The 25,101-nt window shown below is 36.6% G+C and overlaps 2 protein-coding genes across 3 annotated transcripts in view; one reads left to right on the forward strand and one right to left on the reverse strand.

The window, feature by feature from the left end:
- LOC136027618 (esterase FE4-like) overlaps positions 1 to 25,101 on the reverse strand; it is a 191,316-nt gene that overhangs the window by 49,095 nt on the left and 117,120 nt on the right. The gene's annotated exons all lie outside the window — the stretch shown is intronic.
- The window catches only part of LOC136027616 (proline dehydrogenase 1, mitochondrial-like), a gene marked incomplete at its 3' end in the record, with an annotated part of 64,871 nt that continues 53,096 nt past the window's right edge, over positions 13,327 to 25,101 (forward strand). The window contains 1 exon segment of the mRNA XM_065705033.1: positions 13,327 to 13,642. Within this exon segment, the coding sequence (XP_065561105.1) occupies positions 13,373 to 13,642 (270 nt within the window).

A 25,101-nucleotide genomic window follows, 5' to 3' on the forward strand; every position in this document is an offset into this window, starting at 1 on the left:
AAATCCGGTACGGTTACGTCCAAATGCCCACACTTACTTTGTTTTTTCTCACTTAAGAAAACAGAAAAACTTTTGTGCTGAAAGAAGTAGACCTAGTACTTTTTTTATAAGTAAAAAGTGATTGGAGATCAATCAACCATGGGGGTATTTTCCAGGGGTAAATACCCCCCTCCCCCGAACGAAAAATAGAATCCTCGTTTAAACACTTTCAGAAGCACTTAGGCCTATTTGCCTATTCATAATAAGAAAGCATTATGGAGCAACCTCCCTCACGTAATAGGCTAATTTATGTTCGTTTTAAATTATAATGTCGGTCCTTACATTCTTTTGAAAAATTTTGTTCGTCCTCTTTCAAATTTTAAGTTTAAATTACCAACGCTAAAATCAAATTAGTTACTCAGACAATAACATTAAAAAAGATTGTTTTCAGTTGCTTGCGAGCTAAACAAATGAATTTATAATTAACCCGATGAACAAAATTTCGACTGAAAATTAAGTTTGAAAGGTTTCCGTTCTAAAGGATGAAAACGAAAAGATAAGAATCAATTTCCTTGTTTTGAAGTGTGTGTTTCGATAACAAAGTGGGTGATGTGAATGGCCAAGAGACTTACTAAGTTGGTATTTAAGAATTTAAAAGCTGGTACTGGTCCGGTTGTTGATGGTATACGAATAAAGTTATTTAAGAACCTTCTTATCATTTTTATGCTGATAGTTGTTTGTCTTTGTAATTATATATATAAAGTAATGCAACTCTGTCTTCACGTTACGGAGTAGCTAGTCCAGTGTGTACAGTAGAAAAGCGAAATGAGCGTTATATAACACGCCTAGGCAGTAATAGCACTTTGCTAAGTGTTTTCCGATAGTTTTTATGGCACTTGGTATTAACCAAGTCACTCATAGCGATCACAAATTCTGTCGGTCTGTCTGTCTGTCCCAGTTTTGCTACTTTAGGCACTTCCAGGTAAGCTAGGACGGTGAAATTTGGCAGGCATATCAGGGACCGGGCAAGATTAAATTAGAAATAGTTGTTTTCCCGATTTGACCAGCTGGCAAGGGGAGTGGGGGGCCGGTTAATTCGAAAAAAAATAGAGAAATGAGGTATATTTAACTTACGAACGGGTGATGTGATCTTAATGAAATTTTATGTCTGGAAGGATATCGTGTCTCAGAGGTCTCATTTTTAAATCCCGGCCAGATCCGGTAACACTGGAGGAAGTTGGAGGGAGACCTAAAATCTTGGAAAACGCTTAGAGTATAGGGATTGAGATGAAACTTGGGGGGGGAATAAGAACAAGTCCTAGATACGGGATTAATCGGAACAGATCTGCTCTCTTTGGGGGAGTTTGGGGGGGAGGGTTAATTCTAAAAAATTAGAAAAATTGAGGTATTTTTAACTTACGAAAGAGTGATCGTATCTTACTGAGATTTCGTATTTAGAAGGACCTCAAAACTCAGATCTCTTATTTTAAATCCCGACCGGATCCAGTATCATTAGGGGGGGAGGCGGAAATCTTTAATTATGGCCTTTAATGGCGCCTCTTCAATTATTTTCAATGGTATATCTTCGACCAATAACGTACCCTAAAAATTTTATTTACAACAATGTAACATGCAATAACATACATATATTGTAGCTTAATATAATGAAAATAATTTATATATAACAGTTTTAAAGAATCAAACAGTTCGTGGTAACGAACTGTAGTGAGGAGCGACCCGGCTCAATAGTAACCAAAACTCTATAAAACGGAATTTTGATACCAATAGTTACATCAAAAGAATCTCATTTGAATGCTGATTTTAAATATATAAGTTTCATCAAGTTTAGACTTACCCATCAAAAGTTACGACCCTGAGAAAATCTGCCCTATTTTAGAAAATAGGGTAAAACACCCCTAAAAGTCATAGAATCTTAATGAAAATCACACCATCAGATTCAGCGTATCAGAGAACCCTATGGTACAAGTTCCAAGATCCTATCTACAAAAATGTGGAATTTTGCATTTTTTGCCAGAAGACAAATCACGGATGCGTGTTTATTTGTTTGTTTATTTTTTTTTGTTTTTTTTTTTTTCCAGGGGTGATCGTATCGACCCAGTGGTCCTAGAATTTTGCAAGAGGGCTCATTCGAACGGAAATGAAAATTTCTAGTGCCCTTTTTAAGTGACCAAAAAAATCAGAGGGCACCTAGGCCCCCTCCCACCCTCATTTTCCCAAAGTAGTCGGATCAAAATTCTGAGATAGCCATTTTATTCAGCATAGTCAAAAAACCTTATAACTATGTCTTTTAGGACGACTTACTCTCCCACAGTCCCTGTGGGAGGGGCTGCAAGTTGCAAATTTTGACCAGTGTTTGCATATATTAATGGTTATTGGGAAATGTAGAGACGTTTTCAGGGGGATTTTTTGGTCGGGAGGGAGGGGGTTGAGAAGAGGGGACTATGTGGGGGAAATTTTTCATGGAGGAATTTGTCATGGGGGAAGAAGATTTCCATAAAGGGGGCGCAGCATTTTCTAGCATTATTTAAAAAAACAATGAGAAAATACATATGAAAGTTTTTTTTCAACTGGAAGTGTGGAGTAGCATTAAAACTTAAAACGAACAGAAAATATTACGCATCTAAGGGGTTCACCTCCTCCAAATACCTCACTCTTTACGCTAAAGGATTTTTAGTAATTTCAACTATTTATTCTACGGCCTTTGTGATTCAGGGGACAAAATTTAAGCTTTAATGCAAAGAATTATTGACGAGTGGGCGAACCTTCTCATATACGTAATAAAAACATACGAACATAGAAGTTTGTTACGTACGCTAATTCGTAAGTTACGTATATCTTTTACTAATGAAAACGTTCGTAAAAACTAAAAGTTCTAGTTGCCTTTTTAAGTACCCAAAAAATTGGAGAGCAACTGGGCCTCCTTCCCCTCCTTTTTTCGCAATTCCTTTTTTTTTCAATTCCTTTCGAAGTTAATGTTGCCGAAATAGACATATCTTTGCATAAGCCCCTCAACGAAATACAAAGTGATGAAATAATGCATGCAAAATTCAAAGATGAAAAGTACAATATATGGAAAACAACCGACATTGCTACAAAGTACCCTTTGCTTTTCCTATGTCTTATCTTGTTGAAGCGGCATTTAGTCGTGTTCCTCAAATGTTATCGAAAGATCGCAATAGACTTGACATTGTGAAAAGGGGTGATCTTCGACTATCATTAACATCAATAGAACCAAATATAAATAAACTCACCGAGAAGAATCGACCACTGGGATCTCATTGAATATTAAATTAAAAAAAAGTTTATTGTAACGGTAAGTAAGGAGCGACATTAAAACTTAAAACGAACCGAAATTACTCCGCATATGAAAGGGCTTTTTCTCCTCAATGCCTCGCTCTTTACGCTGAAGTTTGACCCTTTCTCTTAACTCTACTTTTTAAAACAGTAAGAAACCTTAGCGTAAAGAGCGGGGCGTTGAGGAGGAAAAGTACCTTTCATATACGGAGTAATTTCTGTTCGTTTTAAGTTTTAATGTCGATCCTTACTTACCGTTACAAAAACTTGTTTTTTTGTATTTAATTTCTGGACGTTTTTGAATTAATGCTTTTTTGATCTTGGCTCTCCGCACATAAATAATTAAAACGAAATTTGCTTATTAATTAATTGCAATTAATCGGAAGATTTTGAGAAAAAAGAAGCGAAGGAGAAGGCCTAGTTGCCCTCCAAGTTTTTGACTACTCAAAAAAGCAACTAGAACTTTTAATTTTTTACAAACGTTTTCATTGGTAAAAAATATACGTAACTTACGTAACAAACTTCTATATTCGTATGTTTTAATTGCGTATATGAGGGGGTTCAACACTCGTCGATACCTCGCTCTTTACACTAAAGCTTAGATTGTGTCCCAATTCCTTTAGAATGACCTCTGAAACACAAAGGCCGTAGAATAAATAGTTGAAATTATTAAAAATACTTTAGAGGAAAGAGTGAGGTATAACGAGGTTTTAATGCTGCTCCTTATAGACATATCTTTGCATGAGCCCCTCAACGAAATACAAAGTGATGAAATAATGCATGCAAAATTCAAAGGTGAAAAGTACAATATATGGAAAACAACCGACATTGCTACAAAGTACCCTTTGCTCTGGGATAAAGCGCAGTTCTACGTTATTGCTTTTCCTACGTCTTATCTTGTTGAAGCGGCATTTAGTCGTGTTTCTCAAATGTTATCGAAAGATCGCAATAGACTTGACATTGTGAAAAGGGGTGATCTTCGACTATCATTAACATCAATAGAACCAAATATAAATAAACTCACCGAGAAGAATCGACCACTGGGATCTCATTGAATATTAAATTAAAAAAAAGTTTATTGTAACGGTAAGTAAGGAGCGACATTAAAACTTAAAACGAACCGAAATTACTCCGCATATGAAAGGGCTTTTTCTCCTCAATGCCTCGCTCTTTACGCTGAAGTTTGACCCTTTCTCTTAACTCTACTTTTTAAAACAGTAAGAAACCTTAGCGTAAAGAGCGGGGCGTTGAGGAGGAAAAGTACCTTTCATATACGGAGTAATTTCTGTTCGTTTTAAGTTTTAATGTCGATCCTTACTTACCGTTACAAAAACTTGTTTTTTTGTATTTAATTTCTGGACGTTTTTGAATTAATGCATTTTTTGATCTTGGCTCTCCGCACATAAATAATTAAAACGAAATTTGCATATTAATTAATTGCAATTAATCGGAAGATTTTGAGAAAAAAGAAGCGAAGGAGAAGGCCTAGTTGCCCTCCAAGTTTTTGACTACTCAAAAAAGCAACTAGAACTTTTAATTTTTTACAAACGTTTTCATTGGTAAAAAATATACGTAACTTACGTAACAAACTTCTATATTCGTATGTTTTAATTGCGTATATGAGGGGGTTCAACACTCGTCGATACCTCGCTCTTTACACTAAAGCTTAGATTGTGTCCCAATTCCTTTAGAATGACCTCTGAAACACAAAGGCCGTAGAATAAATAGTTGAAATTATTAAAAATACTCTAGAGGAAAGAGTGAGGTATAACGAGGTTTTAATGCTGCTCCTTATAGACATATCTTTGCATGAGCCCCTCAACGAAATACAAAGTGATGAAATAATGCATGCAAAATTCAAAGGTGAAAAGTACAATATATGGAAAACAACCGACATTGCTACAAAGTACCCTTTGCTCTGGGATAAAGCGCAGTTCTACGTTATTGCTTTTCCTACGTCTTATCTTGTTGAAGCGGCATTTAGTCGTGTTTCTCAAATGTTATCAAAAGATCGCAATAGACTTGACATTGTGAAAAGGGGTGATCTTCGACTATCATTAACATCAATATAACCAAATATAAATAAACTCGCCGAGAAGAATCGACCACTGGGATCTCATTGAATATTAAATTAAAAAAAAAAAGTTTATTGTAACGGTAAGTAAGGAGCGACATTAAAACTTAAAACGAACAGAAATTACTCCGCATATGAAAGGGCTTTTTCTCCTCAATGCCTCGCTCTTTACGCTGAAGTTTGACCCTTTCTCTTAACTCTACTTTTTAAAACAGTAAGAAACCTTAGCGTAAAGAGCGGGGCGTTGAGGAGGAAAAGTCCCTTTCATATACGGAGTAATTTCTGTTCGTTTTATGTTTTAATGTCGCTCCTTACTTTCATTTCAAAAAACTTATTTTTTTTTTATTTAATTTCTGAAAGTTTTGAATTGATGCATGTCTGAATTTGGCTCTCCATACATAAATTATTAAAATATAATTTGCATATTATTTTTTTTTTTGCTAAATGGCTTTCTCTTAGTTTTGATCAGACGATTTTGAGAAATGAGGGGTGGGGAAGGAGGCCTAGTTGCCCTCCAATTTTTCGGTTATTTAAAAAGGCAACTAGGACTTTTAATTTTTAACGAACGTTTTTATTTGTAAAACATATACGTAACTTAAAAATTAACTTACGTAACAAACTTTTATATTCTTATATTTTTGATTATATATATGAGGGGATTTGTCCCCTCGTTAATACCTCGCTCTTCACACTAAATCTTAAGTTTTGTCCCAATTCTTTAAGAATAACCCCTGAATCAGAAAGGCCGTAGAATAAATAGTTGAAATTACTAAAAATAATTTAGCATAAAGAGCGAAGTATTTATCTCCTCCTAAATACCTCGCTCTTTGTGGTAAAGTATTTTTAGAACCCCTAATATGCGTAATAATCTCTGTTCGTTTTAAGTTTTAATGCTTCTCCTTACTTTCAATTGAAAAAAAATTTTCATGTTTATATTTTCATTGCTGTTTTTTTTAATAGTAATGCTAGAAAATAATGCGCCATTTTCATTGAATTTCTCTTCCCCAATGAAATATTCCTCCAAGGAAAGATCCTCCTATATAGCCCCCTCCCCTGAACCCCACACCCAAACCAAATAATTCCCCTGAAAATGTCGGTACACTTCCCAATAACCATTACTGTATGTAAACATTGGCCAAAGTTTGTAACTTGCAGCCCCTCCCCAAAGACGTAGATATGGTAAGTCATCCCCAAAGACATAGTTATTATGGTTTTCGACTATGCGGAACAAAATGGCTATCTCAAAATTTTTATCCGTTGACTTTGGGAGAAAAATGAGCGTGGAAGATTCCCTCCGATTTTTTTTTGGTTACTTAAAAAGTAACCAAAAATGTTTTTTTTTTTAAATAATGCTGTAAAATCCAGCAACTCTTCATGAAAATGCTCTTCCCTGTGGTAAATTCACCCATAGAAACATCCTCTCACGTATCCCACTTCCCCTGACCATAAAATTTTTTATACATTAAACGTTGGATCTCACACGTTTTATACTTTAAACGTCTTTGTGTTGGAGAAATTTTTGGAGGGAGGGGACTGTTTTTCTAACTTGTTTTTCTAAGAAATTTTTTTTTCTAGCTTGTAATTCGATTTCCCGAAAATATTTGTCGCACGTTGGGATTCCTCATGATCTTAAAAAGGATCACAACTTAAGTGAAAACAGATCTTTCTTCAAATATAAGTATGCTACAAGAGTAGCCTATGTTTGAGTTGGAATCGTAGCCTATGCAAAAAAAAAAATATGGAAGGAATTAACAGCTAGAATTTTTTTATCAGAATGTTTCAATCCAAAATTTGAGATAGCATCCTGCTTTCTATGGCTGTAATGAGAGAAAGGTTAAGATGGCTAGGGCACGCTTTGTGGAAAAAGGATGAATTATTACCAAATACAGTCCTTTTTGGCTGGCCGTCTAGGGCTAAACAGAAAGCTGGTCATCCGCGGTTGGTGTGGGAGGATTTCATGAAGAAATATGGGGATTCATGGGGAATATGGGGAGGATTTATATATATATATATATATATATATATATATATATATATATATATATATATATATATATATATATATATATATATATATATATATATATATATAGCAGGCACGTACGCAAGAAATTTTTTTTCGGGGGGGGGGGGGAACCTCGAAACAGCAGATATAAAGTAGCAATTTTTTATTTAGTAATGCAAAAAGCACGTATATCGGAAAATACAGATTAACTTTAATTTGTAGTATTGTAGCGGATGGGGGGAAGAAGACTGGAGCCTCAAAAGTACGTTTTAGGCTCAGGTTGTGTTCATAGCGATTTAGAATCAGTGATTAATCTATTATATCCCACTGAAAGGGAAATTTTAGGGTTAACAGTGCGATATGGGTGTTGCAGGGGGTAGTTCTCCTAATGCAAAAACGTAGATTTTAATGAAAAATAATAGTTTCCAAAATTGATCCATAAAAGCTGTACTTTATCCTGAAAAGGGGGGATAAACGCCCTAGTATCAAGGATAATTCTATTTTGCCGTGGAAAGCAAACTCTCTTTACAAAAAAACAACAACAGTACAATTGCTAATTACTTCAAAGAGGGTAAAAAGTTGGACAGAAAACGTATTAATAATTGGGCAGTGACTTGACCGGATAATTGCATGCTGTAAAATCCCCCAAAAAAGGCTTCACAAATGTATCTAATTCTTAATAAACGTCCTATTTTTGCCAGAAATCCCAAGAAACCATTGGGAAATTAAAAATTTCACAAAGTTTCAGGCTAAACAAATGAATTTCAATTAACCTAGGAAATGACAACAAGCTACTGTTGTCGTTTCATGTGCAATTATTTGGTTCCTTGTTGGGTTTAAAATATTCAATAGCATATCACCCGCGAGGCGATTAGTTATCTGATTGTTTCGTACTTAGACAGGGAGATGATTCACAACAGTGCATTTTAATGTCAAAACATCCCAGCTCTCATTGAACCGTCAGATAAATAAATAGGGTAATTAACTTGAGTGAAAACAGATCTTTCTTCAAATATAAGTAGGCTATTTTTGAGGTGGATTCGTAGCCTATGCAAAAAGAATTCTGGAAGGAATCCACAACTAGAATTTTTTTTATCTGAATAGTCCAGTCAAAATTTTGAGATAGCATCCTGCTTTCTATGGCTCTAATGAGAGAAAGGTTAAGATGGCTAGGGCACGCTTTGCGGATGAAGGATGACAGATTACCGACGATTGTCCTTTTTGACCAGCGGTCTAGGGCTAAGCAGAAAGCTGGTCATCCACGGTTGGGGTGGGAGGATTTCATAAAGAAAGCTTTAAATGAAATGGGAATTTTCTGGGAGAGTGTAAAGAGGGAAGTTTTGAATATATTGGATTGGAAGAGGACTGAGCTTAGCCGTGTTGGCCTCAGAGGGCTTGGTGCTGCGGTAATTTGTTAGTAGTAGAAGTATTTTTTTGTTCAGAATAGTTGAAAGGCCGAACAATTATACCTTTCGAGATACCACGATCCTTCTGGGAATAGGTCTAAGTTATTAAATTTGCCCGTCGCTTACGTAGCCTATTACAGGGAAGTATACATACATTTTTTGAATGCGGGAGTATTTTCTGCAAGTGAAATTTTTTACGAGGAGAATTTCCCATGGCAGGTAAGTTACTAGGGGGTAAATTTCTCATGACAAATTTTACACCAGGGGAATTTGCTAGAATTCTTACACGAAGTTTTGCCGTAACACCACGATCCTCCTGGGAATATGTCTAAGTCATACCTTTTGTCTGTTGCTTACGTAGTCTTTTATAGGGAAGTATACATACATTTTATGAGTGGGGGAGATTTTCTGCTAGTAAAATTTTTCACGGGGAGAATTTCCAATGAGAGGGAAGTTTCTAGGGGGTGAAATTTTCAGGAGAAATTTAACACCAAGGGAATTTGCTAGAATTCTTATACGAAGTTTTACCGTAAAAAGCAGGGCGATGAGGGAGGGACAATCCCTTTCATATACAGAATATTTTCTGTTCTTTTTAAGTTGGAAGATATACTATCAACCATAAGTTGTCGAGCCAGCTCTTACTAGGTTTTATTTCTCGTTTAAATCTCTTTAATTGCATCTTCAAGATAGATCATTGGCAGGTGGTGAGAACTCCTTGATGTGGCTGAATTAGCGCATTGGATGTTTCCTAAATTTGTGAAGATACATTTGTTATATGGTTTTAAGATATATTAAATAAAAAAACATTTTTTTTTACTGAAAGTAAGGAGCGACATTAAAACTTAAAACGAACAGAAATTACTCCATATATGAAAGGGGCTGTTCTCTCTTCAATATCCCGCTCTTTACGCTAAAGTTTGACGCTTTCTCTCCACTCCATTTTTTAAAACATTAAAAAACTTTAGCGTAAAGAGCGGGGTGTTGAAGAGAGAACAGCCCCTTTCATATACGGAGTAATTTCTGTCCGTTTTAAGTTTTAATGTCGCTCCTTACTTTTGGTTAAAAAAAACTTGTTTTTTATTTATTTAATTTCTGAACGTTTTTGAATTACAGCATGTTTTGATTTTAGCTCTCCACACTGGAATAATTAAAACGAAATTTGCCTATATATATTTTTTTTTTTGGCTAAATGTTTTTCTCATAGTTTTGATCGGATAATTTTAGAGAAAAAGGAGCAGAGGAGGCCTAGTTACCCTCCAATTTGCGGCTACTTAAAAAGGCAACTAGAACTTTTAATTATTTACGAACGTTTTTGTAACTTACGAATTAACTTACGTAACGAACTTCTATATTCGTATGTTTTTACTACTTATATGAGGGGGTTCGCCCCCTCGTGAATACCTCGCTCTTCATACTAAAGCTTATATTGTATCCCAATTCCTTAAGAATGGCCCCTGAATCACAAAGACCGTAGAATAAATAGTTGAAAATACTAAAAATACTTTAGCGTAAAGAGCGAGGTATTAGAAGGAAGTGAACCCCTCATATGCGTAATAATTTCTGTTCGTTTTAAGTTTTAATGCTCCTCATTACTTTCAGTTGAAAAGTTTTTCATATTTTTTAAATGCTGGAAAATTCTGCGCCCCCTTCATGGAAATTCTCTTCCCCCATGGAAACTTTTCCCCACAATCGCTCAACCTCCCCCAACCAAAAAATTCACCTGAAAGCATCAATACACTTCCCAAAAACCATTACTACATGTAAACACTGGTCAAAGTTTGTAACTTACAGTCCCTCCCACGGGGACTATGGGGGAGTAAGTCGTCCTCAAAGACATAGTTATTAGGTTTTTCGACTAAGTTGGATAAAATGGCTATCTCAGAATTTTGATGCGGTGAATTTAGGAAAAAAATGAGCGTGGGAGGAGGCCTAGGTGCTCTCCATTTTTTTGGTCACTTAAAAAAGGCCCTAGAACTTTTAATTTCCGTCAGAATGAGTCCTCTGGCGACATTCTCGGACCACTGGGTCGATACGATCACCCCTGGAAAAAATACAGCAAAAAAAAACGAAATTCAACATTTTTGTAGATAGTAGCTTGAAACTTCTACTCTAGGGTTCTCTGATACGTTGAATCTGATGGTGTGATTTTCGTTAAGATTGTATCACTCTTAAGGGGTGTTTTCCCCTATTTTCTAAAATAAGGCAAATTTTCTCAGTCTCGTAACTTTTGATGGGTATAACTAAATTTGATGAAACTTATATATTTAAAATCAGCATTAAAATTCGATTATTTCGTTGTAACTACTGCTATATAAAATTCCGTTTTTAAGAGTTTCGGTTATTATTGAGCCGGGTCGCTCCTTACTACAATTTGTTACCATAAACTGTTTGATTAAATTTGTTTTAAGCATTTGAAATTCACTCATGTGAGCGTCTTCACCTCAAAGCAGCCCAGTCTTCAAATGACAGCTAAATCTTTCATTCAGAAAAGGGGCGGATCCAAGGAGGGCACGGGAGCACCCCCCCCCATGACATGATGTTGTATTTTTGGTTGGGACAGCTTGCTCTGGTTTGGGCCTGGACGAAAGTGATTTTTCTTTGTAATTGATTTTTAATAGTTGAGTTTTTCATAAATTTTTCAATATTAAGACTGTTTTTTTTTTGTAAACCAGTTTGAAAGAAGATTTTAGTCACTTTGTGCAGTCTTTGTTAAGTTTTACTAATGTCGCATACCGCCAAAAATTATTTAATTAAATTTAGGTTTATCAACGGAATCTGTCCGTATTACTGCAAAAGCCAACTGCAAGGCGAAGATCTTCATTTTGTAGTAACAAGGAGGAGAAATTAAAATCATAACTTCTTTTTACTGTCAAAAATTTGTTTTTGAGTCTGTCTTGCTATGGCACTAAGGCAAAGAAATTGATAGGCCTATCATTACTTTTTTGGTAGTCTGTTTTGGTTTTTTGGGTTTGCTTGTTTTGCAAAGAGGGATGGCTTTTACAACACAGCCTAGTAGTTTTTTAGCGAATTTGTATAATAGAAAATAAATGCACGAGAAGCGCAAAATTTATTAATTTAAGTTTTTGTGAGAAATGATGGCCACTTTACTGCCTATTTTCATCTAATCAAAGCTCCGCATTATACAACATATCACCTCCTCTGTTCATCTTAAAACATTAAAATAAAGGCCAAACTCTTTAATACTTTAGACTATTTCCTCTACCCTACAACGCATAATTGTTGAGGTTCCCTTTATTTTGCGGGCATTTTTTTGTTTGCAAGTTTATCTAAGCAACCTATTATGCCCTCCCCCAAAGAAAATCCTGGATCCACTATTTTCTCTCTGAAAATCGAATTTAAAATAACAAATTTCAAGACATTAAAATGTCTAATAACCAGACAAAGAGCCTAAGTCATAGATCTCAGCAAAGAATATCTAAACAGGTTTTTCGGAAGTGACTCAGAAATAGCAAGTCTCTGACTTGAGAGACCGAGTATTGGGTGCTCGAGAGACCGAGTATTGGGCATGTTGCAATCCAATCAAAGATTCTGCCCGGGATTTAGTCTGTGACCGACAACCGGTGGGTTTACCCTATATAAAAAAAAAACAAAAAAAAAAACAAGGTTTATTAAATAAACATAGAATACAGACCTTGCCCTGCTGCCCACAGGGCTCATGGACTAATATGCTTTGCTCTATAGGTAATATTACCTGTGAGCAAGCTCATTTTATGCATCTTTAGTTTGCCCCATGGAGGAGGAGGGTCAACCAGAAATGGATGTGCTACTAGAATTAGTATTTCTAAATGCTGTAAACTGGAATGAAACTAAACATTTACCAAAAGAACTTGGGGTTTTAGCCTACCATAATAAATCCAATGGCTGATAGGAACTTCCTGTTATTAAAACTTTTGATTTTGCTGCATTTGAGAGGTCTGGCTTTGATTTCCTCAAATAAGATCTTGCGCTTTCAATGGTTTCTTCACGATATTTACCTGATACACACACAAGGTACACAAATCTTGAGAAAGCTAAGCTATCAAGTTCTTGGAACCTTAAAACATTTTTAGAAAAAGAAAGCTGAGCTTCTGGTTCAGTTTTAACAGTTGTCTCTGAGTTTAGCAGTTTCAAATGGTATATACTATCAGAAACTGGAAATGGAAAATGGCAAGTATCAAACTGAACATAATGTTGAGATATGGTAAATCTTGCAATTTGACATTTTCCAGTGCTTGCAATGATTCTAAGTGAGAATTCTCTCTTCATTCTGAGTTAGATGAGACAAATTTTAAAACATGATTCAGATTTTATAACCAAGAGCCTTCTTTTTTTAAGCAAGGCGTATATTGCATTCTTCAAGTTTAAATTGTTTTGCTAGATTTTATTACAGTAATAAATAATCTCACAGAAAAGAATTCAAAGTATTACAGATAAAACCTATAACTGAAAAAAACTGCAATTTTTTTACATATAGTCGTAAAACTAAATTGCATATTCAGTTGCTTGTATTTTATTACATTTTCAGGCTTTTATTTTATTACAACCTACGAACCGTTTTTGTTTTCACAAAATTATAAAAATTCAAATTGCATAATGGCGTTGAGAGGCTCAGTGAAAAATTCCCTTAAATTGAGAGCTATTAATGGTGCTTGTCGCTTCAGAAGCTCACAAGCAGCTTCCCTTGTCTACGAAACACATAATGATGTAGATAAGCCTGAGTCAAAGAAATCATATAGCCAACTTGACACATCTTTTACTGACACTGTTGCAGCGTATAAGAGCAAGAGCTTTAGTGAACTTTTACGTTCATATCTCGTCTTTTCACTATGTTCTTCAAGTACACTTGTGGAAAACAACATGAAAGTTAGTATTTTTAATATTATATAGATTTAGATAATTCTCTAGTAGCCTAGGCTATAGACAAGAAAAAGAAAAACAATTTCTTTCTTAACAAAATTCTGGTGTTCTCAAAGCAAGTGGGATAGAAGCCTAACATTGGGGACATTGAGAAGGAAGCAATTTTTACTTCTGGATATGTCTGTGCAGAAAAATGTAGACAACCCAGCACATTTTGAACAGTTTCCACTGTAACCATTCAAACCTATTACTAGCAAGGGTGATTTAAGGTTATCTCCCCCCTCTTTATTTGCTAATAAATAGCCCAAATTATATATGGTAAAGTTCTAGACAATCTACTTTTGCTAGGATATCTTAAAAGGGGTTAGGTTAGGAAAATGAAACTTTTATTGATAGATCTTGCATTAAAATATGTCCTGGGAAGGTATCTTGAAATGCCTACCTCCACATCTTCTTCCTCTAGAGAGTACTGACCCTCAATGACCTGTAAAAATCATTATTTTTTAAAAGTGAAACCTTGTGAAATAGATCTTCTGCTTAAATAGAGTAAAAAAAAAGTGTTTTTAGTTTCACAACTTTGCTCATGCTTCAAAGATCTGCAAATATTGCCTATTTCCTAAATTTAGAAGAAAAAAAAACCCAATGAAATGTGTAGCATTTGACTATTTATAGTTTATTTATAAACCCAAGCACCTAGAACAAAATACAAAATATAAGCACAAGCAAGCAATGTTAGGCACAACATAAGCATAAACAAGCGGGTAAGTCCATAATGCTGCATCTCCCTTCTTTTCATGAATGGCAGTCTGCCTACAAATCCAGCCTCTTAGGTGGCCTAACCACTCTGCCGCTGTGGGTGTGCAGCATCACCTTTGATGTAGTGGTAAGGGATTTAGTCCCTGTGGCTGGGCAGTCGGGAGCGGCATTTTCAGGAGTAGGCACAATGGTTGGTGGGACAAGGGGTGGGTCAGAAGGTTCACCTTCTTCTCTTGGTAATTGAACATTTCTTGACAAGGTTTTGATGTCTGTGCAGATTGGCTGGGGTGATTTGGTTAAGATGGGCTGGGATATCTCATTGCTTTTGTCATGTGTGGTGGGCAGGATTCTGACCTCTTCCTTGGCTACAGGAAAGGAATGGCGGGAGATATGGACTCTATTTTGTTGCAGCCTGGAACCGTCTTCTGTGTCCACTACGTATGATCTGGGGTTCTCATGGCATGATATGATTTTTGCTTTTGTCCAGGGGCTGTTTGTTTTCTTCTGGATAAAAACTTGGTCTTCCAGTTGAGGTTCATGTAGCAGTTTTGTGGTCTTATCGTGATAGTGTTTCTGTCTTTCCTGTTCCTTCAATCTGTGTTGTAGGAAGGTCTGAAGGGGGGTGACTCTTGGTTTTAGCTGGTTGTATGCTGATGGTAGGACTGACCATAGCTGGCAGCTCATGAGGAGTTGAGCAGGTGAGGCATGGCCGTCAACTGGGCTGTTTCTATATTCTAGAAGTGCAATATGTGGGTCGTTTCCACTTTCTTTTGCTTTGGTTAGTATCTGTTTGCAGGTTTGTACTGATTTCTCCACCAGACCGTTTGATCTTGGATAGATGGGGCTGGAGGTTTTCAGACTAATTCCCCACTCTTGCGCAAAATCTTGGAACTCTTGTGAGAAAAGTTGTGAGCCGTTGTCTGAAGTTATCAGCTGAGGGAGTCTGAAACGTGCAAAGTTGGCTTTCAGTTTGTCGATGATTGCGGTTGATGTCTGACTTGACAATTTGTCTATTTCAAAGTATCTGCTATAATAGTTGGCAATGATGAGATAGCAGGTCTTGTTCCAGTTGAAAAGGTCAATGCCAATGTGTTGCCATGGGAGTGAGGGCGGCTGGTTGCTAATCAATGGTTCCTTTTGATTATTTGCTGCAAATTTAGCACATGTTTCACATTTCTGGACAAAGGACTCAATGTCAGCATTCATCCCTGGCCAGTACACAATCATCCAGGCGTGCTGTTTGGTTTTGTCAATCCCAAGGTGTGCTGAGTGTAGCTGATGAATTATGTTGGTTCTGAGAGGATGGGGTACAACGATTTGTCGACCTTTCAAAACTAACCCATTGTGGATTGCTAGTTTGTCTTTGATATTCCAGAATCGAACGGCATCTGTTGGGCACAACTGGCATGTACCGGGCCATCCTTTGAGTATGAGTTCTTTGACTGCCTTGAGTTGAGTGTCTTTTTCTGTCTCGCGGCATATTTTGTCTAGTTTGGAGTCACTCACTGGCAAGGATTTCATCACTGTATGCACAAAAACTTTAATGTCATTCTGCATTTTGGTATCAACGTCTGGCAGGTGTAGTTGAGAGAGTGCATCTGGGACTGGGATATCTGACCCCAGGCTATAGTGTACTTTGATGTTGTATGGCTGGATCTGAATCATCATTCGCTGTAATTGTGCTGGTGCTGTATGGAGTGGTCATGATAGGATGGTCTCTAATGGGCAATGATCTGTTGTCACAATGGTTTTTCTTCCATAGATGTAGTGATGGAAGTGTTTGCACCCAAACACGATTGCATACAGTTCCTTCTCTAGTTGAAAATAGTTCTGTTCAGTTGTGCTAAGGGCCAAGTCCAAGTCCATGCTTTGAAGCGTCAACCTTGAGTTTGACCACTTTGCATTTATGGTTGAAGAAAGCTAGATTTTCTGAAATGCAGCTCTTGATCTCTTTCATACTTGCTTCATGATTGGTTTCCCATCTGAAATCGCTCGCTTTAGTAAGATCTCTCAGTGGCTTATTTTTTGAGGATAGTTTGGGTATGTATTTTGATAGGAAGTTGAGCATTCCTAGTAGTGTCTGTAGCTCTTCTTTAGACTGTGGGCTTGGCATGTCTTGTATAGCCCTAATCTTTTCTGGGTCTGGTTTTATCCCATCTCTGCTAATGATATGTCCAAAGTACTTGACTTAGTCTTTGGAAAATTTGCATTTTTCACTGTTGAAGCAGATTCCTTTTTCTCTGGCTCTTCTAAGAATGGCAGATAGTCTCTGGTCGTGCTCCTTGCGGTTCTTTCCATATACCAGAATATCATCTACAAGTATTCTGATACCTTCCAATCCTTCAAACGTCTCTTCCATTTTTCTCTGGAACTCGTCATGCGCAGACGCTAGGCCAAAGGGGTATCTCTTCCATCTGTATCGGCTGTAGATAGTGCTGAAGGATGTATAGTAGGAGGATTGTGTGGAAAGTGGGAGTATCCAGTAGCCTGAGCAGGCATCAAGCCTGCTGAATACTGCTGCTCCATCCAGTTCAGCAACAGCATTGTCGAAAGATGGGACCAGATAGTAGGGACATTTTATCGCCTTGTTCAGGTCAACAGGATCGATGCATAGTCTCACACCACCATCTTTTTCTCCACCATGACCATGGCATTAACCCAGTCTGTTGGCTCACTGACCTTTTCGATGATATTGAGACTTTCTAGGCATTCCAACTCGGTCTTGAGCTTCTGCTTTAGGGCTAGCCGTATTTTCCTAGCTGGATGTACTGTGGGTGTTGCATTGTCTTTTAAGTATATTTCACACTCTGTTTTGAGTTTGCCTATACCCTTGAAAACATCAAGATATTCGCTGACTGGTGATTCTTCAATGTTCAGAACAAGCTTGATCAGGTTCATGTCTTTGCTTGCTTTAAACCCAATTATAGGTGTGGTGTTTGACTCAACCACATAAAAGGTGAGCTGCTGTGTAGGCCCATTTTTGTAGCTGCAGACTGAATGTTGAATGTTGCAGACTCCTACATAGGTATTGTCAATCCACAGTAGCTGGTGAGGTGTTGCGTGGCTTTCAGCAGCTTTGGCTTTGGCGACAGCTTGTCCAGGTACTGTGAAGGTAGGATGTTGACCTGAGCACCCGTATCGATCTTGAAATCAATGTGGATCTGCCCACAAGCAGAAATCTCAGCAAAGATTTCATCCTTGCTTGAGTCCTTGTTGATGGCATACAGGAACACCTCTGTTTCTTCCTGGTTGTACAGGTCACTGGTGAATGCTGGAGTGTTTGTGGCCTCATTTCCAACAATATTCACTGCCTTACTTTTGCAGACTTTTGCAAAATGGTTCTGTCTTTTACACTTGGCACATGTTATCCCTTTTGCAGGACACACATGCTGGGGTGAGTAATTTCCGCCACAAAAGTAACACTCTGTCTTTTTAAGTGAGAAGCTGGAGCAACTCTTTGCAACAGCATCCACTTCTTGTTTTATTTCCTTTTGTTCAAATGTCTTTAGTTGTGCTTGGGTTGACTCGTGAGCTTGACATATTGTGACAGCTTGGGCCAGAGTAAGGCTGTCACCAATGGCTAATAGTTTTTCATGTAGTTTAGGATTTCTGACTCCACTAACTATTTTGTCTCTTACCATCTCACTTTCACTTAAGTATCCACATGGTTTAACTAGAATCTTGAGGTCTGTTATGTATTTGTCAGTACTTTCTGTGTCGTTCTGGTCTCTTTTCTGAAAAACATAGCGGGAGAACACTTGATTCTTTTTGGGGGCAGCATAGTCTCTAAACTTCTTGAAGTAGATCTCGATTTTGTCCTTCTCTTCATCCGCAAGCTCAAAAGTGCTGAAGATTTCTCTGCCTTGTGCACCAACCCAGATTAAGAGGTAGGCACATGCTACTTTCTCAGACTTGTCAGCAAGGGGGCCTTGGCACATGAGCTTTGTGTGGTTTTTGAATGCAGTCCATTCTGAGTTCTGACACCATGACATCATTCTGAGTTCATGACGTCTGACACCATGTAGCATTTGACTATTTATAGTTTATTTATAAACCCAAGCACCTAGAACAAAATACAAAATATAAGCCTAAGCAAGCAATGTTAGGCACAACATAAGCATAAACAAGCGGGTTAGTCCATAATGCTGCAAAATGGCTTCACAAGGCATGAAATCATAATGAATTTCATAATAAGATGAAATCACAAAGCATGCAAGTGAGCTATTGAGTTTTTATACTGACAATCAAGAGCCTATGATAGAAACCTTCTTGGTACAAAATCCTGATGAAGGAAACATCATTCTAACTGACATTAGCAAGATTTTTCATCATTTTAATGCAGTTGATATCTGTCCAAGTGTTGACATTGCCTTAAGAATGGTGTCTGCCACAAACTGCTCAAGAGAAAGATTCTTCTCCACCCTTCATTAGGCAAAGAACTATTTAAGATCTTCAGTCAGACACAACAGGCTGACATTATCCCTGCTCACTACTGTACAACAGCTGACTCAAGAGATGCTGTGCAATGATATCATAGACACTTTTGCATAAAAAAAAACAAAACAAGAAAGAAGGCCATATCCATTGGCTTTTAAGAAAAATAGCTCTATTTAAAAAATAATGTATACATGTATTTATGTATTGCTATCCACCAATGGATTAAACTTACTTCCAATACCTTGTTAGTTTATTTAAATTACTTAATACCCCCAACATATAAATATTCAATTCTCAAATTATTATTATAAGTGATGTCATTTTGCAATTAAATAAAAATTGTCATAATAAAGATTAGGCTATTATCTTAAAAAAAATTGACCCTCCTTCCTGTGGTATGAAAATAGAGCAACAAAAATGCTAGGATCTAGAAGCAACTAAGCTTTAATTGGACCAGTATAATGTTGATTTGTCAAAATCCCAATAGGTATAAATTTGTCAAGTAGGCAAATTTTTAAGACTTAGAAATCAGAAGAGGGTTAACATAGCAGCTTATGGAACCTTACTGGAGTTTGTTTTGGCCCTGGATTCATTACTGAAAGTTTCATTTTCCTAACCTAACCCATTTTCAAGATGACAAAAAGTAGCTTATCTGGTGCTTTACCTTATATATTACTCATGTTCTTCCCATCTCTTTATTTTGTCAGTGTTGTTTCAATTTATAGATTGAAACAAGAGTTACACATGGTAAAAGGCATAGGAAATATATATTTTGGGCTATATATTTACAGATTGACTGCTGGTGACTGTGTTTTATAAGTAAGAAAAGCTGAGATCCAGTCCACAGGGTCTGCATTAATTCCACATGAGATGAATTTTATGTTCAAGTGTAGATGTGGAACTTTACCTTAAATTGCAGCTAGGGGCAATATAAGAATTTCTCCTTGTAGAGTGCCAGAATGGTGACTTGAGTTGTATACGAAAATCATTAGTGACCAGGTGCTGTTCCATGTTGAAGCATCCCAATTGTGTTTACACTCCCTGGAGGACCACTCAGCATCTAGTCTTTGTTTGAAACAGCAGTAACTGTTTCATTAGATTCTTTGTTCCAACTGTTGACAATGTGTGATGAAAAGAATTGAGTGTAGACTCTAGATATTGTAGACTGCTTGACAAGTTTCAGGTGATGACCTCTAATTTTTGAGTTGGTACTAACAGTAGAGGATAATGCTGGGAGAATCATAGCCCTCAATAATTTGTAGGCTAAAATGACATCCCCTCTTTCTCCTGTAAACAAGTGTAGGTAGATTCAATTTTGATAGTCTGACAGATTAGGAAAGCTCCTGCATGCTTGATATCACTTTAGTGGCATGTCTCTACACATCTTACCTTAAATTACAACTTGGAGCAATTGAAGGGTTTTCCATCCTGTAGCATTGCTCAGCATTTCTTCAAAAATTGCCATGTGGATTGATTTGGAATTGTTTTGAATATTGAGTTGGTTTTATTGACTAGGGTTTATTTTCTGGTCTGGGACTCCAAGGTGTCCCATTCCAGCCTCCATTCCTTATTGCTCCACTCTTTGTCAAGTGAGACTTTGAATTCTTTGACGGTCTTACTAGATACAGTATGATTGCTCAGGGAGTTCCACTGGTCTACTACCTGGTTGTTTAGGAAGTGATGACATTCCTTCCTCTGAGCGTTGACCTTTATGAGCTTCTTAGAATGACCCCTTGTCTGCTGTGATGAATTGATGAAGAAGAGACCATGAATTGGATTGTTGTGAATCAATTTGTAAGTTTTAATCATGTCACCCCTTTTTCTTTGGTAAGTCATACTGCATAAGTTCAGAGTTTGCAGTCTCATTGGGTAAGGAAGATGTTGGCACCTGTCTACTATCTTTGTTGCTCTCCTCTGTACTTTCTCCATCATGTCCTTGTCCACTTTGTAGAAGGGAGATGCAATTGACATGCCAGTTTCTAGCCTTGGTCTGACAAGACTTTTGTATAGCTTGGTGATTTTTTGTGGAGATCTAGTCGTGATTGTTCATTTAATTGTCCCTAAAGCATGGTTTGCACTAGCTACAATCTTTTTAGTATGACTTTGAAACTTTAACTGGCAGTCAACTATGACACCCAAGTCTCTTTCCTTCTGTAACTGCAACTAGGGGTTCTCTTTGACCAGTTATTTGGTTTTGCATGGTGTAAATATGTTTTTGATTTTTATTGCCAAAATGTAAAACTTTACATTTACTTGAGTTAAATTCAAGTAGCCATTGTCTAGCCCAGTCATAAAGCTTGTCGAGATCAGCTTGGATTGAGGCAGCCTCCGCCCAAGATGATGCTGCCCCAATGAGCTTAGAGTCATCTGCATAGAGTGTGAGAAGGTTTTGGAGTATTTCAGGAGCATCATTGATATATGTTGAAAAGTGATGGCCCAAGCATGGTTCCCTGGGGATCTCTGCTAAGAACAGGTATAGGTGATGATAGTACACATACTCCTTTATCATTAATAACAGCAACTCTTTGGGTTCGTTCTCTCAGGAAGTCTACAATCCATTCAATGATGTCCAAGTGGATGTGACAAGCTTGAAGCTTTCTTTTCAGCCTTAGGTGTGTGACTTTGTCAAATGCTTTTGCTTGATCCAACAAAATCAAGGGAAAATATAGGGAGGCAAGAGACATTCCAACTTCAGTTTTGTCAAAGAAAGTTCCATCATTTTTGCAAGGTCAAGCAGCAGACATCCACAGGTAGGCTCTGATGAATCAGGTCTGTCATAACATCATAAGTCTCCAGCAAATTTGTTTCTGCTGACTTTCTTGGTGTAAAACCATGTTGGCTGGTTGATAGTATCCCATTAAGTTCATGATGCTTCCATCAGCTTGGAGCAATCTAAGGATTTCCTCATTTACCACTTTTTCCAGGATTTTAACAATGGCAGAAGTTATACTTAAATAACCTGTGCTTATTTAAGTATTGAATAACTACACTTTTTCTGCATAGGCTATTCCTCACCAACACTGCTCTTAAGTCTACAGTCTATTTACATTATTTCTTGTGCTTCTTTTGTATTTCATCAGCTTCATGGCAATCTTCAACAAACTCCCATGTTTATTTCTGATTCACCTCCATATAGCCTCTGTTCTTCATATAATATCTGTATTCCACCTACCCCTACTATTCACTCAAATTTCAATCCCTCATTGCTTGTCAACAGGTCTGGAATTCAGTACAGAGATGCCACTCGTTTGGGACTTTTAAAAGGATTCTTAAGGATCATTTAGTAAAGAATCGAACAGAATAGCTTCTTTTTTCTTTTTTTTCTTTTCCTCTGAGGAGTTGATGTTCCCTGAGTGTTTGTTCATGGTGTATGGTTGTCCTCTCTGCACTTTGACTCCCAGGCCTCAGGTATGTTCTCTTTTTCATCTTATATGTTATTTGGCTATTGTTCTCTTTTTTGGTTGTTGCTTATATTGTATTTTTTGTATCCCTGGCCATGGAGCCTTTTGAGGGGGAATAAGAGTATTGTATTTCCATTTTGTAGTTATTGGTGAATAAAACTCTGAAGTAAGAATTGTTTTCTTATAACATTTCCCTCTCAGTATCTCCTATTCTAAGCTTCTACTGAAGATGGTAAAACTGGGAAAGTAAGTTTATGTTAAAGTATTGAAATTAATAGAAAAAAAAAGCAATACAGCCTACTATTCAATGTTCTATACAAATGTAGGCTAATAATCACTTAGCCTAGACCTACTATTTCAATTACATTAATGTAGCCCAGGCTAGTCTTAAAAAAAAAAAAATTCAAATTAAACTGCCATGCAAAACCCTTGAGCTAAAATTCCACAGAGGTGAAAGGGTATTTTCTATCATAGTGCCAAAACTGTTTTTTGGCCATCAATTTTATGATTTGATTACAATTTTTCAGAAACCATAGCCTACATAATCCATTTTTCTAAATTTAGTTTTCAGTAGAACATAATTTTAAGGAAATAAAAGATTTGTAATTTCCAAGCCAACTGTAGCCTAGTAAAGGTTAGAAAAAAGGTTTTGGCCATATTCAAAACTTGCAATATCCTTTTGAATTTCATAAGACTGTGCCATTTTGCAGGTAAGTATGAAAACTGCATTTAATTTTCATTGGTGACGATCTAGCCTTAGCCTATTTATGAAAATAAAATATCCAGAAGCTTGTAGACCAAAGAAAAAATTATAAAATTGGCAACCCTTGTTCTTTTAGTCTTGCAACTACTTCATCATAAGGTAACCTAAGTTTAGAGTCTCTCCTATTACTTAGCTAGGTAAAATATGAACATGTCAGTTGATTTGTTTCTGTGCTTCTTTTATAAATTTTATTCTGAGTTCTTAAATGGATCCTTAAAGTGACACCTTGTTCCTTCTAATTTGCCATGGTTACCTAAAATTCTGAAAACTACTTAAAAAAAAAAATACTTCCCTATATCAATAATAAAAGTGCATAGATTTACTTAACCCTCCTTCCCCATCATGGACAAATATACATTCCACTTTAAGCAGATGCCCCTTTATTTTTTAGCTTAGCATGATTCTTCTCTTCCTGCCAATTGATTGGCATTTGATGTAAAATAATAACAAAGAAAATAGTCACTCTATGATTTTGAAAATATAGTTTAAATATGCAGAATAATCTACTAATCCATGAGGGGAGGGGTTGGGTCAGGAGTGCACTTGGGTTTTGAGTTTGGAGGGGAGATTAAAGGAATAGACCAACAAAATTGTCCTATGTACTGACAAATGTGGTCACATAAGCTAAATTCCAAGGTGTTGGCACTGAATGTTGACACCTTGGAATTAGAGGCTAAGTGAAGCAGTGCATTTTTAGGATGAGATAGGTGAAGCAGTGCATTTTTAGTATGAGATAAGTAAGAATTTGTGGTTATTCTAAGTTAATTTTTAGAATGTTTGGTAACCATTTTTTAATAAGGAACAAGGTGTGACTTTAAGAGCTGCAAGTAAGACTTACAAAGGAAAGCAATGAAAATATTAGAAAGAGCATAGAAAAATGCATCTAGTTGTATGCCATGGCTCATTGGAGAAAAAGCCAAGATAGAAAGTCTGAGTGAGAGGCAAAGCTGATATAAGCCTTTTTCAGGATTGTATAAAAATGATGTCATTTTCACTTGTTGTTAACTAACTAGCTGATTTACACTATCTACCTAACTAAATAACAGAAAAACTGCAAATTAACCACTTGTAATTTTCAAAGTACTTTTACAAATATTCACATTGAGTTTTGAATTTTTTTTTCAAAAAAAAAAGAAAGAAGAAATTAAGTTTTTTTATAAGTTGTTTTGATTTCTAAGCTGTCTTTTGTGGATCTACCTGAGAGGAGAGATTGCACACTAAGTCATATTTTATACATTGAAGACCTCTAAAATGTTATCTAAGGTGAGAATTGTTCAAAAATCTACTTTTGGTGGCTGGCATTACCCCCCCCCCTCTCCAGAAACAACCCCCATGGAAAATACCCCCAAGGAAAATAAGGATTTCCAAATTTGAGAATTTTATTTGAGTTTTTTTTTTGTAGTGGGAAGGAACTTTGGTACTTATGTATTATATGCTACTCACTCAAGTTCATGCCATGTAAAACTCGAGAACAAACCATTTTATTTGTTACTTTGAAACAAATCTGGGCTATATATTTGCACATTAGGGGGGCGGGGTGATGTATAGTGGGTCCATATGCAAATTGTGTTAAATACAGTTATTCTGCAAATTGTGAACTAAAGGTTGTTTTCTGACTTCAAACTTTCCAAATACTTTACCCCCCCCCCTCTTAGGTACAAATATATAGCCCAAATTATATATTTCCCATGTAGGCTATCTGTCACTTGTCTTTGTCTTGTCTCATGCTAAGCTGAAAGAAACCAGTTTGTTCTCATGCTTTATACAGTGTAAACTTGAGTGAGTGGCATTTAATGCACAAGTACCAAAATTCCTTCCCCCCACAGAAGAAAAAAAAAGCTCAGATAAAATGTTCAAATTTAGAAAATACTATTTTACGCTGGGGATATTTACCAGGGGGGGGTGTAAATGCCTTGAACTGTACTTTTATGTCTAGCAATGTGCAACCCCTTCTATTTTGCAAAATTTAATGCCTCGATTAGGCTAATCAAGTTGAATACTCCATAAAATATCCTAAATTAATAGATAATAAAATTAGAAGACACATATAAACTTAAGTTCTAGTGGTTGTACTTGTGTGCTAAAATGATTTTTTTTTTTTATTTATT

Source organism: Artemia franciscana, chromosome 5 (genome assembly GCF_032884065.1).
Source record: "Artemia franciscana chromosome 5, ASM3288406v1, whole genome shotgun sequence".
Lineage (NCBI taxonomy): Eukaryota > Metazoa > Arthropoda > Branchiopoda > Anostraca > Artemiidae > Artemia > Artemia franciscana.